The sequence below is a fragment of the Chiroxiphia lanceolata genome, chromosome 23 (genome assembly GCF_009829145.1).
Source record: "Chiroxiphia lanceolata isolate bChiLan1 chromosome 23, bChiLan1.pri, whole genome shotgun sequence".
Taxonomy (NCBI): domain Eukaryota; kingdom Metazoa; phylum Chordata; class Aves; order Passeriformes; family Pipridae; genus Chiroxiphia; species Chiroxiphia lanceolata.
In genome coordinates, this window is record NC_045659.1 from 2,031,422 (window position 1) to 2,044,691 (window position 13,270).

At 62.7% G+C, this 13,270-nt stretch overlaps 1 protein-coding gene across 2 annotated transcripts; it reads left to right on the top strand.

Moving 5' to 3' along the window:
- Positions 1 to 309: 309 nt before the first annotated feature.
- Positions 310 to 12,786, top strand: ABCG4 (ATP binding cassette subfamily G member 4). Of its 2 annotated transcripts, none has more exons than XM_032709612.1 (15): positions 310 to 704; positions 2,160 to 2,397; positions 4,566 to 4,683; positions 4,758 to 4,890; positions 5,141 to 5,191; positions 5,347 to 5,492; positions 5,758 to 5,881; positions 6,111 to 6,225; positions 6,420 to 6,559; positions 6,657 to 6,755; positions 6,880 to 7,048; positions 7,561 to 7,661; positions 7,829 to 7,987; positions 8,106 to 8,224; positions 8,321 to 12,786. In XM_032709612.1, the coding sequence occupies exons 2-15, from the start codon at positions 2,169 to 2,171 to the stop codon at positions 8,544 to 8,546; spliced, it is 1,929 nt and encodes a 642-aa protein (XP_032565503.1). In that variant the 5' UTR covers positions 310 to 704; positions 2,160 to 2,168; the 3' UTR covers positions 8,547 to 12,786. The 2 variants fall into 2 exon arrangements, with proteins under 2 accessions (XP_032565503.1, XP_032565504.1); XM_032709613.1 differs by lacking the exon at positions 310 to 704 and adding an exon at positions 796 to 909.
- The last annotated feature ends 484 nt before the right edge of the window (positions 12,787 to 13,270 follow it).

A 13,270-nucleotide genomic window follows, 5' to 3' on the forward strand; every position in this document is an offset into this window, starting at 1 on the left:
GGTGGCTGCATGGGGGTCAGAGCAGGGGCAGGAGTGGGTTTAGGGGGTGTTGGGCTCACTCAGGGAGTTTTGGGGCTCGTTCAGTGGGTTTTGGGCTGAGGTGGCAGTGGAGGAATTGCGGGGGGGGTGGTGTCCCAGATGCGAACGGGAGCAGGGGGGTGCGGAGACAGGGCTGGCAAAGCCCAGGCGTGTGCGCCGGAGATGTTCAGGGCCTGCCGGCAGGCAGGCAGAGGAAATAGGGTCGGTCCCTTTAAGAGGATTTTTTCGCTGCCTGGCAGCGCTGCCCGCCCGGGCAGCCCATCCATCCATCCATCCATCCTGCCGCCCATCCCGCTCCCCACCCGGCAACACCGGGAACGGGGCTGGCGGAGAGGGGCACCCCCGAGCAGCGGGGGCTGCTGGCCACTGCGGGGCCGCTGCTAGCCACTGCGGGGGTGCAGCTAGCCACTGCAGGGCCGGGGCGACCCCCGCCCGCCCCGCCCGCCCAGCCCCGCGGAGGGATGGGGAGGAGAGCCCGGCCGGGGACCCCGGGCAGCGCCCAGCGCGGCTGTCGCTGCTGAGAACCGCCCGCCGAGCCGAACCGAGCCCCCCACCCCGCCCGGCCGGGCCCCCCGGACATCGCCCCTTTGTCTGCGGAGGAGGAGGAGGCGAGGCGGGGGCGCTGCGGGAGCGGAGCCGCCGCGCCCGCACCCGCACCCTGCCAGGTGAGGCTGCGGGAGAGCCGGGACCCCTCCCCGGGCCGGGGGGGCAGGGGATGGAGGGGGCCGGCGGGGAGCGGGGATGGAGAGAAGGAAGAGCATCCTCGGCAAAGCCTTCCCGTCCCCACCCCGCGCCTCGGGGCTGGGCTAAGCCGCGCAGAGCCGCTTGCGGGGTTTAGCGCTCCGTGAACGCCCAGCCGGAGGAGTCAAGGTGAGCCCGAGGGCGCTCCGTGCCCGCTGCCCCCCCTGAACCCCGCGTTCTCGCACCCCGCGGATGCCGGGAACCCCCACCCCTCCTGCCCACCTCTCCCTCCCCAGGGCTGGGCTGGCTCCCCTCCAGTCCTGGAAGGGCTCAGCCCGCAGCGGGGGCTGGGCTGGGGGCTCTCCCGCAGCTCCCGACCATCCCGCTGCCCCTCGCCGCTCCCGCCGCAGCGAGGCACTGCCCGCAGCCCCGGCTGGATGTAGGTTAGCGAGGCGGGGGGACCCCCGCCTGGGAGGTGAGGTGGGCGCTGGGCACAGCCAAGGCTCCTTTTCCTGCTGCTGCAGGGATCCCCGACCCCCTCCCAGGCTCTGAGAGCCGAGGTTAGTGCATTCCCCCCCCTGCCTGGCCCTGCATTCCCCCAGCACCGCAGAGCCCCCAAGCCAAGTGGAGACACAAGGAGCTGGGCTGTGCTGCAGCCGGCCAGGGGAGGACTGCAGGCAGGAGGATTTCGGGCAGGTGTGGGGGTCAGCGTCATGGCCCCAGTTAAGTGCTGGCCTGCTCTCTGAGGCTGTGCTGGAAAGAGCCAGGGAGGTGAAATGATGACCTGAGGGAGGCAGAGAAGGTCTGGCACTAGTAGGGCCCCCTCCCTGTTCTGTTAAGACTATCCCAGCAAGCCCACAAGGACCCCGGGCTGGGGTCTAGTCTGTCCAGGACTGGTGTGCCCCAGGAGCCTGGGTGAGGCACAGCAGGCTTTGTCCAAGGAAACAGCTGGAACAGTCAGCTTGCTTAGGATTTCATGCCTGTGTTCCCCCAGGCCAGGCCAGGCAGGGGCAGTTCCTGGTGAGCCTTTGGGGACATCCAGGAGTAGGGCAGAACATCAGCTCTCCCACCTCCTACCCTGTGACAGACAGGACTGGGGCAGGGAGCCCAGCAGCCCCGGGGCTGGCAGAGCTGAGCACGCTGCCAGCTCTGCTGCCAGAGCCGGACCAGCCGCAGGAGGTGCATCAATTATTGACTGTGGAGCTGATCAGCTGCTCCCCGTGAGCCCCTCAGTGCAGAGGCTCAGCCGCCCTGTCCGGGTCCATCCTCCCATCCAGATGTGGGTGCTGGACCCAGCTGGGCAGCACATCACAGGGCAGGGGGGGCAGTGAGGCCTGGGGCCAGCAGGGAAGGGTGAGAGAGGACTTGCTGTGGGCTGGTCCCTGCAGTCCCTGAGAGAGGCAGCCCGCTGCGAGCCCATCCCTGTGCGCTTCCCACAGAGCGGCAGGATGGCGGAGAAGGGCATGGATCCCGCCTGCGTCTCCATCGCTCTGGAGGACACGGTGTGCCACGCCAGCCCCCCGGACGCCCCGCTCCTCACCACCCACTTGAAGAAGGTGGAGAACCACATCACGGAGGCCCAGAGGTTCTCCCACCTCCCGAAGCGCTCGGCCGTCAACATCGAGTTCATCGACCTGTCCTACTCCGTGCGGGAAGGATCCTGGTGGAGGAAGAGAGGTGGGAGCTGGCGGGTGGGGAAGGGCAGGGCAGGGACACCCCGCTCCTGTTGTGCATGCCATGATCTCACCCTGCTCTGTCCGAGTGCCAGGGGCTGTTTGCAGCCCTGCTGTGTCTGGCTGTTGGTGCTGGGTGCCCGTGGGAGGAGGGAAGGCTTCCTGTCCCACAGCAGTTGCTGTGCAATGCAGGAGGAAAGCACAGCGCATTCCAGGGAAACCTCTGGCTGGGGCCGAGTGGGGAGAGAGACAGGGCAGAGATGCTGGGGCAGCCAGGGTGGCTGGGTTTCCCCAGCACTGCTGTTTGGGGTATGATGGCTGTGTGGGATGTGCCGGCAGTGGGAGACCCCGGGGGTGCCCCAGCTCAGAGCCTGGCAAGGAGGACGTGTGGTTTGCAGGGATTTCCTCTCCAGTTGCTCCCTGTGCAGCTGAGGCCACGGTTCCCTTTGCTGTGTGTGACTCTGGCCGAGAGCTCAGGGAGGGGAGAGGGGAGGCAGATGGCGGCTGGTGGGTGGTAGTCTGCTTTAATTAGCGCTCTCGGTTAATGGGATGCCAATCAGGCAGCCCGATAAGATGGAGGGGGAGCTGATCTCCAGAAGGCAGGCAGGGATGAGCGGGGACCGAGGTCACAGCGCTGCCTAGAGAGGTGCCCTGCCAGCCAGGAGTGCTGGGTGGAGCCTCTGACCCCGACCCCAAACCAGGCTGTGCAGCTCGGGAAACTGAGGCACTGAGCGATATGGGGACCAGCCCCAACATCCCAGAGGATGCTGCCCCCCTGTTTATTTGGGATGCTGAGGAAACATCCCGGGGGGAGCCGCGGCTCAGCCGTGGGTTGTGCTGTAGCTCCCGGGGAGGGGACCGGCTGCTTGCCTTGCAGGGAGGGAGGGGGAAAAGCTCGGGAAGCTGGACCCCATAGGAGATGCCGAGGGGTACCGGGGTCCCCCGATGGGAGGGCCGCTCTTCTCCGCCAGCCCAGGCAGAGCCGGAGGAGCCGGCGGGGGAGTTCGCGGTGCCTTTGTCCACAGCCCCCAGCTCCTACTGCCCCGCTGTGCTGAGGAAGGAGGTTACTGGCAGTCAATGAACGCGAGTAACCGCTGCGCAAGCTGCAGTGGCGCCGACGTGAGCAGCATGCGCGGTGCGGGGCCGTGCGTGGTGCCCGGGGGGGCTGCCGGGCACGCTGGGCTCTACTGCCACCCTGCACAGCCCCCCGCCCTCCCCTCGCTGCCCCTCTGCCAGCGGGACCCGCTGCCGTGCGCGGGGTGCCAGCTCCGAGGGGTGCAGAGGAGCAGCTGGGGATGCTGGTGCTGGGTGCCCTGCCCAACACCCCCCTATCCTGGGCACGGGTAAGCCAGAGGGGCTCCCCACAGTGTGGTGGGACCGTGATGGGAGGTGGTTTTATTGCCCCCGTCCCACACCAGCTGCCCCCGTGGGGCACAGAGGGGGCGTGTTTCCCTTAGGGAGATGCTCAAGCTCGGTCCGTGCTCCCAACACCCTGTATCCTGTATCCCGTACCCCGTTGCTCTCCTGGCCAGGGCTGCGTTTTGGGGGCAGCTCCTGAGAGCCCGAGGCTGTGCTTGTTCCCTGTTCCCGACACATCATGTTCCTTCTGCCAGAAAATGCTAATCAGCTGCGTTTAAAGCGGAGATAATTCCAGGTCTGATTAGCAGTGGTTGCTGCCGGGCGGCACAGCGTGAATGCCAATGAAGGCAAGAGCTTCCAGCAGGATTGGGGACTCTGCCTGCCCTGTGCTGCCCTGCTCCTCCCCGTGCCTCTCCCCTGGCCCCAGGGATTGGGATCTGAAGACATGCCCAGGACCGATGTCACAGCCTGGTAATCTTCCTTAGCAGCTCTGTGACCTGACCCAGGGATTTCCCTGGTCTTTGCTGCAATCCAGGTCATGAGCTTCTTCAGCACTGGAAACCAGTGGGATCAGCCAAGGCCCAGGGTCAGGGATCGTGCTGGAGGTGATCCTGCTGTGGCCATAGCCCTGGGGACGCTGATGGAGACGGGCCCCAGGCACAAGCAGCCCCTGGCACAGCACATGGAAACCCTGAGGTCCCCTGGACGCCAGCACGTGGAAACCCTGAGGTCCCCCAGATGCCGGGATGGCATCGCATTCCCTGTAGCCCTGCTGCCCTGCGAATCCAACCCCCTGCTGCTCTCTCCCTCCAGGGTACAAGACTCTCCTAAAATGCCTGTCAGGGAAGTTCTGCCAGCGGGAGCTCATCGGGATCATGGGCCCCTCGGGCGCCGGGAAATCCACCCTCATGAACATCCTGGCTGGCTACAGGTGAGGCTGGGGAGGGCTGGGGGTGCAGGGCTGGGGGTCCTGTGCTGCAGTCCCTCACACCTCCTTTCCTGCAGGGAGACTGGCATGAAGGGGCAGATCCTGGTGAACGGGCGGCCGCGGGACCTGCGCACGTTCCGCAAGATGTCCTGTTACATCATGCAGGATGACATGCTGCTGCCACACCTCACCGTGCTCGAGGCCATGATGGTGAGCCGGGCCAGGCAGGAGCCTGCTGGGCTCTCTGGGCACCTCTGGGCTGTGTCCTCGGGCACTGAGCCCAGGCTGACATCAGGCATTTCCAAGGGCTGGCTGGGATGTGGGAACAGAATCCTGCTGTTCTTGCTGCCTTCACCCCGAGCTGCTGCTCTGGGCTCTTGGCTGGGCAGGGGCCACAGTGCTCCTGGGGCTGTTCCCTGCATCTGACAGTTGTGCCTCCCTGCCCCTCTTCTCCCTGCAGGTCTCTGCTAACCTGAAGCTGAGCGAGAAGCAGGAGGTGAAGAAGGAGCTGGTAAGTGCAGAGGAGGGTGGGGCCAGAGCCCCTCACCTCTCCCCAGGGTGGAGACAGCAGGTCCCTGAGAGGACTGAGGGGCTCCCAGCGAAGGGAGGTGGCAGGGATGGGATGAAAGTCCATGAAAGCCTCATTCACCATGGACTGTCTCACAGGTGAATGAGATCCTGACAGCCCTGGGGCTGCTGGAGTGCTCGTACACCCGCACCATCTCCCTGTCGGGGGGGCAGCGCAAGCGCCTGGCCATCGCCCTGGAGCTGGTCAACAACCCCCCCGTCATGTTCTTCGATGAGCCCACGAGGTGAGGACATGGGGGCTGGGGCTCCCCAGCACTGCCCAGCTGGGCTTCCCCTGCCAGGGGCACTGGGATGGCCAGTGCCCACCTGAGGGTGGGGTGGGACTGTGCCCAGGGGCTCCAAGAGTGCTGGGGCTGATGCTCCTCTCCACTGATCTGAGAGGAGGGTGCCCACAAGCAGGGCCATCTTTAGGATGTACCCCTCCTCCTCTCAACTGTGTCCTTCTCTCTCTCTTCTCTCTCCTCTCTGCCCCTTCCTGCGTGCCCACAGTGGCCTGGACAGTGCCTCCTGCTTCCAGGTGGTGTCCCTGATGCGCTCCCTGGCTCAGGGTGGGCGCACCATCATCTGCACCATCCACCAGCCCAGCGCCAAGCTCTTTGAGATGTTCGACAAGGTTTGGGCTGGGATGGGACATGGGGATCTCCAGGGGGTCCCTCTGGCTCTAAGGACCAGGAGAGAGGCCGTGGGAGGGAGGGGCTGCAGGCATTTGACCTGGTGTTTGTGTGGCACACAGGGGTCTGGCAAGGGTGCCCTGTGACACCCCAGGGCAGGGAGGTGGGTGGGAACAGGTGACAGCGCCCTGGTTACTCTTCACCTGCCATATTCCCGGCTTTCTCTTGCAGCTGTACATCCTGAGCCAGGGCCAATGCATCTTCAAAGGCGTCGTGACCAACCTCATCCCCTACCTGAAGGGTCTCGGCCTCCACTGCCCCACATACCACAACCCCGCTGACTTCAGTGAGTGCCCCTGCCCCAGCTGGGGCTGCGCAGGGTGGCAAGGTCCAAACCCAGAGCCCAAGCCCTGGGGGCTGCCCAGTGTTCCTCCAGGTTGCCCAGGGGAGATGCCTGTGCCCTTCCTGTCAGGTGCTGGCTGGGGAAGCGGTGGCAAGGGCTGGCTCAGCACCTCTCAGGGGTCCTGTGTCCCCCCACAGTTATCGAGGTGGCCTCAGGAGAGTACGGGGACCTCAACCCCGTCCTGTTCCGTGCTGTCCAGAATGGCATGTGCACCATGGCTGAGAAGAAGAGCAGCCCTGACAAGGCAGATTCATCGTGCCCAGCACACTGTGGGACGGTGAGTGGGGTCAGAGGGACCTCCCAGGGCACTGTCCTAGCAGGGACCCCATGTTGTCGACTTGACCCACATCCCTGACTCGCCCGTGGCCTTGCAGGACGTGGATCACATCGAGAGCCACACGTTTGCCACCAGCACTTCAACCCAGTTCTGCATCCTCTTCAAGAGAACCTTCATCTGCATCCTGAGAGACACGGTGAGGGCAGAACAGGCTGGGACAGGGCTCAGGGGATGGGGCCTGTTGGCCACCTGGGGCTGGCAGAGGCAAGGATTTAAATGGGGGCTGGAGGGGGCTCAGGCCGTGCCCTCTGTACCTGCAGGTGCTGACCCACCTGAGGTTCATGTCCCACATCTGCATCGGGGTCCTCATCGGGCTGCTCTACCTGCACATCGGCAACGACGCGGGCAAGGTCTTCAACAACACCGGCTTCCTCTTCTTCTCCATGCTCTTCCTCATGTTTGCTGCCCTGATGCCCACCATCCTCACCTGTAAGGAGCTCCTGCCCCACAACCCCCAGCCCTGCTCTCAACCCTCGGGGTGCTGCAGCTGAGTGCTGGGCAGTGGGGGGGGCAGCCCGGACAGGAGGCAGAGGGAAAAAAATCAAACAAAGAAGAGAGGAGGAAAATTCTGCTCGTGTTTATTGCATTCGCCCCCTGTTTGGCTGTGATGTGCTTCTGGGTTCAGTGGAATGCTGGGTTATTTTCTTTTTCTCTGATAAACTGTCTGTAAAGCTGCATTTTCAGCCACTTTGACTCTCTTTCACTTCCTCAAAGAGTTTGCCTAAAAGTCCCCAGTCAAGCTGACTTTTCCATGAGGAAAGTTCTCAAATCAGTGTTTGATTTTTTTTTTTTTTTCCCTGATGAAGGTTTGGGCAGAGACAGGAGGTTACCTGGAGCTCTGTGCTGGGGCAGCATCACCCCTGCCTGCACCCAGGATGGGTGGGAGTGGGGCTGGAGCCCCCCAGGGCACTGCTGGCTGCTAACTCCTTGTTCCCACACAGTCCCCCAGGAGATGACTGTATTCCTGCGAGAGCACTTGAACTACTGGTACAGCCTGAAAGCCTATTACCTGGCAAAGACCATGGCAGATGTGCCCTTCCAGGTGAGGCTTCAGCTGGATTCAGCCACAACCCTGATGCTGCTGTGCCCTGTTGGCCGCTTGTCCCGTGCCCGGGCTGGGCTTTGTGGGGTCCCTGCACCCCCCAGGAAGGGTGTGTGGGGTGAGCGTGCCCGTGGGTCCAGCAGGGTGGTCTCTGTGCCCCTGTGCAGGTGATCTGCCCCATTGCCTACTGCAGCATCGTGTACTGGATGACGGGCCAGCCCCCCGAGGCCACGCGCTTCCTGCTCTTCTCCGCCCTGGCCACCGCCACGGCCCTGGTGGCCCAGTCCCTTGGGCTTCTCATCGGAGCTGCTTCCACCTCCCTGCAGGTCAGACGGGGCTTTGCCTCTCTCATGGAGGTTGCAAGGGGTCCCATGGCAATTTTGGGGTGTGGGGGGAGTGGTTCACCCCTGGACAAGGATGTGACACCCAGCTTCTGCTCCCCAGGTGGCCACCTTTGTGGGACCCGTCACTGCCATCCCCGTCCTGCTCTTCTCGGGCTTCTTTGTCAGCTTCAAGACCATCCCCACCTACCTGCAGTGGAGCTCCTACGTCTCCTATGTCAGGTGGGACCCCATGCTCTGGCCAGAACTCCCTGTCCTGGGCTCCCCCGGGGCTCCTGTGGGACCCGGGGTGACTCTCTCGGGTGTGCTCTGCCCTAGGTACGGCTTCGAGGGCGTCATCCTCACCATCTACGCCATGGAGCGTGAGGACCTGGAGTGCCTCGAGGACTTCTGCCCTTTCCAAAAGCCCATCAAGATCCTGCAGGAGCTGGACGTGGAGGAGGCCAAGCTCTACCTGGACTTCCTCATCCTGGGCATCTTCTTCGTCATCCTGCGGCTCCTGGCTTACCTGGTCCTCAGGTACAAAGTCAAGTCAGAGAGATAAAGGGGCCCCCACGGCCACTCCCGGGCCTGGCCTGCTGTGAGGGACCCTCTGTGGATGGACACGGTGCTCCTGGCAGGCCACAGACCGTGGCAGAGGCACCGGTGGGTGCCAGCCAGGCCTGGCTCAGTCGAGAAGGGTTTTGAGACATCTCGGAACTGTTTTAACCTTTCCACACACACACTCTTCATTGCAAAACGTTTTGTACAGCCCTGGCATGTGCCACCCTCTCTCTCCCGGGAACTGCTGGACCCCACGGAGGAGGTTGGGTCCCCTCTTGTCACCCCTGGGGCAGCAGGGATGCTCCCGAGGAGGTGGCTGTGTGCCCAGCAAGGCTGAGAGGAGCAGGATGCTCCAGGCAGGGGGAAGCAGCACCCAGGGGCTGGAGCTGGGAGGAGAGAGCAGCACAGCCCGGGCTGGGAGTGCAGCACATGGCCCCGTTCCTCGTCCTGGCTGGCACCACGTGAGTCAGTGCTGAGAAGAGCCCAAAGATGCAATAGGCCGAGTTGCACAAGGCTTTAGTGTTTCCTGTTGCTGCATCTCCTTCTTCTTTCAGCACAAATCTTCCCTCTTTTTTTCTTTAATTTTTCCTTTTTTTTTTTTTTTTTTTTTTTTCACAAACCCCACTGCACCCCAGAGGGGAAAGGGAGCCAGCAGGCAGAGGAGGACCTGGGGCTCTGTCTCAGACATCTGCTCTTGGTGCCATCCTCAGAGATGGGATCTTCAAACCTGAGGATATGGCAGGGTCTGTGAGAGTAGGACAGTAATCTCAGACCTTAGGGAGTCTCATGTTCAGTCCCTGTTGTCTTTGGGATCTCGGACAAGAGGGTCTGACCCAAATCAACCAACGTGGAGAGAAGTGACTGGTCTCTTCGAGTGCTTGCATGGAGCAAGGAGGATTTAAGTTGCCACACCCTGCCAGTGCCAGGAGGCTGGAAAGCAGGGCTGGGCTCGGCTATGCCATCACTGGAGCCTCCACTGCAGGAGAAGAGCTGGCCCTGAGCCCTTCCCTTGCAACCTCTCTCCTCCCAGCACAGCTGTGGCTGTCTCAGCAGGACAGGGCAGAAGAGCCTCGCTCAGCACTGGCTGTGCAAGGAGGGGATGGCAGGGACACCCAGCCTTGTCACAGTGCCAGCCTCCCTCCCAGGGTGACACTGTGCAGAAGGGAGTCCCAGCAGTGTCTGGAAACCAGGTGAGCTCTCAGAGCAGTTTGTTTGCAGTGGGTGTGACCCGGACACTGGGAAGGGCTCTGAACCTTGTGACTGGTATCAGGAAAACGTCCCTCTTGGCAAGTGTCTCCTCCGAGGTCACCTCCCTCTCCACACACCTTGCAGAGGGAAGGCAGGTCGGGGCACCCTGCTGGCTTTCCAAAGGAACTGAGCTGAGCCCGGAGCTGGTGGGGCATCTGCACGAGCTGCTGTGCTGGGAACACCACGTGCTGCTTGGCTGCACAGCACAGGCTCTGTGTGTGCTGGCACTGGTGTCACTGGGCTGCACTGGTCACCCACGCACACGGGATGGTTTCTGGATGGGGAAGGCAGCTCTGCCCTACCCTGGCGTGCTGGCCCTGGGTCAAGTGCAGCCTGGGAGGTGGTGCTGCTGCTGGCACTCTGAGCAGCCAGGGATTGCAGGGCAAATGCCAGACTTCAGCAAAGTCCTGGAGACTGATCTTTGATTTCACTGGCTCGTGTTGGGACTGCACAGCAAGGTCTGGCTGGCCTGACACTGATGCTGGGCACTCAGCAAAGCCGAGCTTCCCCTGCCTGGAGAGAGGGCTGCCAGGGAGGTTTGGCCACAGGGCTCTCCTGCACAGAGGGTCTGGAAGCAGGACATACCCTGGTGCCCTTTCTATGCTGGGTATCGGGGTCTTCCACAGGGAGTGTTGTCTGACTTATCACTATCTCTCACAAAATTCCCCTCTGGGAATTCCTCCTGGATCTTCCTTCACTGCCAGCCCCATGCAGGGAGCTGTGCCAGCTGGGGGGCTGCAGTCTCCCACAGCCACAGGGGCACAGTGGAGTGGGGAATGGTCTGGATAGGCAGGGAGCCAGGGGGATGGTGGGGCTGTGGGCTGTCACCCTTCTTCCACCTCCTTGTCTGTGGAGCTGATGGGACTGATGCCCTGCTTCTGTCCTGCTCTTGGGCTGGGACTAGTTAAGCCTGGCTGGGCAGAGAGTTTTCCCAGGATGGATCCCAAGCTGGCAGGAGGTGTCAGTGGGGCAGCTCTGCACAGCTCCTGCCTGCTCCTGGCATTTGGGCTCTGCTTCCCGCACACTGGAGGCACTGCCATCCCCAGCACTGTGTCCTGCTGCTTCCTGCACCTTCCAGAAGGTACCTCCTGGACACCCCTGTGCCATCACTGCTGCTCCCAGGAGGACCAGGACAAGATGGGCTAGTGATGGAGTGGAGCAAAGGGGCTGCCAGCAGGCACCTGTGACTGCCACTGCCCGTGTCCCTCATGCACAGGGGTGCTCAACACGAGGCTTTGGGATGGGCTGGCTGAGCTCAGAAGAAGACTGTTGGGGCAGGTAGCTCCTCAGGTGGCTGCTGGGACCAGTCTGTCTGGGATGGGGCAGCTGGGCATCCCCAGGATGCCCAGGAGAGCTCAGCACAGCCTGGGCCTCCTGCACTGGTGAGTCACGGTGTCCCAGCTGAGCAGGTCCATGGCCACTGCAGGGCAGAGGGCCAGGAGAAGCCCTGGAGCTGGAGGATGGCTGTGTCCCCGGGCTGGGCAAGGGGAGTGGGGGTGATGGGGCAGGCACCCCTCATCCCCAGGGCAGCAGAAGGCACGGGGAGGTGTTGATACGAAGGGGCTGCAATGAGTGAGGGATCTGGGTACCCTCAGTGCTGCCTGAGGAGTGAACTGAGCCATGGCCCCTTCCCTCTCTGCCAGGACAATCCCAGAGATGGCAGAAGGCACAGGGAAATGCAAAGGGAAGAAGCACGTTTGCACTGAGCCCCCAGGTTGTTGTGGCTGGGCTGAGCACCTGGGTTTTATTGCCTCTCTGCTGCCCGGGTGGTCCCCTCCCTGCAGGAGCAGGGCAAGGGGGGTTGTCTCTGCCCTGGCATGGCAGGGGCACGGGGTGCAGCCATCCTGCTCAGGGGGGCCCTCGGTGGAGCAGCAAGGATGCACTTTATCAGAGCAGGGGAGCGGTGCCGTGGGTGCTCCAGGATGCAGGAATCCCCCGGGAGAACGCGTCTGGATAATCACGAGGAGTGTGATGGAGGAGAGCAGGCTTCTCCCCCCACACCTCCTCTCCTCTCCTGCCCCTGCCTTCCCTTGTGATGCACTTTGAGTGGACGAGGATGGGGGTTCAAGCTGTGGCTCCAGCTCCCTGGGAACCCAAAACTGCTTCAGCCCCTTCAGCCCACGGGCGCAGTTGCACCAGGTTCACAGCTGCTGGGAATGCAGGCAGGGCAGGCAGGGGGATGCCACTCACCTCCATGCATGGCCAGGCCACCTTTGTCACACGCACAAGAAGAGCAAATGCATCATCACCCGCCTGGGGTTTGCTGGAGGGGAGACTGGGCTAGAACAGGGAGGAGATGGGGCTTCTCCCAGGGTTTCACCCCTCTCCCAAATCAGGCAATAAAACAGTGTTTCCTTCTCACTGTGTGTGGACACCATTTGTCCTGTCCCTCTGCCACGGGCAGCCCTGGGATCTCTGAGTGTGTCCTTGCCCCTGTGGTTTTCCAGTCCTCACCGTGTCCACCCGTGCAGTGGGGGCTGCGCAGTGGGGTGCCTGTGAGGTACAGGGCTGGGGGGACCACGCAGAGAGGTGCAGCCATTGAACCCCACCTTTCCACACGACCACAGGTGTGAGCTGTGCTTCCCCTGGGGCAGTTTGCCAAAATAAGCTGCAGGTAACCCCTCCAAGGCTGAGGGAGGGTATCTCTGTCGTGGTAGCTGGTCTGGGTGGTGTTTGTCTGGGTCCTTCTGCCTTGCTGGCAGGAGGCTGAGAAGCAGGACCAGGGCACAGCTGCCCACAGCTGCAGCCTGGCAGGAACCAGGCAGGGTGGAGGTGAGGCCCTGGGCCCTCCAGGCTGGGCTGAACACACAGGTAAGTGCCCCGCAGGGACGGGGTGCCAGGCCCCAGCTCGCTGCTGGTACTCACCGGTGCCCACAGAGGGTCCCAGGAGCTGTTGGGGCAGGAGGAGATGTTGTGGTTGATGTTGGTGTTTCTGAGGTGCCAGCTGTACTCGTTGGATTTCACACATCAATAAAACCTATATTTATAGTGTACTGCCTGCGTGTCTCGTGCTCCTGAGTGCTTCAGGGGGACACACGTGAGGGGAGAGGTGTGTGCCCAGGTACTGTGGGTTGGGGGGGCAGTGTCTGGGCATTTGGGGTGTGAGCATCGTTACCCACGTGTGACCACTCTGCCCCAGCACCTCAAGACAGCACCCAGGGATTAAGCAGGGTGCATGTGGCAGCACTGACACAGCTGTCTCTCGTCTCAGCACCACCACAGCTGACCTGCAAGCAGCGAGAGGGCAGGTACAGATGTCTCTGTGTGTGTGTGTGTGTGTGTGTGTGTGTGTGTGTTTGTGTTACACAGCCAGGCAAAACCACCTGCGCTGAGGTCCAGCTTCCTCCAGCTCCTTTTCCTGGTGGGGCTGCTGTTTTGTTCCCTGCTCCCTCTCTCCCTGTGAGAGGGTGGCAGCCGAGCGACTGACTTGCTCAGGAGCAGAACCCATCCTCGCAGGCTCCAGTTGCACAGCCGGGA

Excerpts from the sequence above, each read along its gene's own strand:
- ABCG4 (XM_032709612.1), top strand. The coding sequence starts at position 2,169 with ATGGCGGAGAAGGGCATGGATCCCGCCTGCGTCTCCATCGCTCTGGAG. Across the intron at positions 4,891-5,140 it reads CCGTGCTCGAGGCCATGATG|GTCTCTGCTAACCTGAAGCT; the intron begins GTGAGCCGGGCC and ends TTCTCCCTGCAG. Across the intron at positions 7,662-7,828 it reads TGGCAGATGTGCCCTTCCAG|GTGATCTGCCCCATTGCCTA; the intron begins GTGAGGCTTCAG and ends GCCCCTGTGCAG.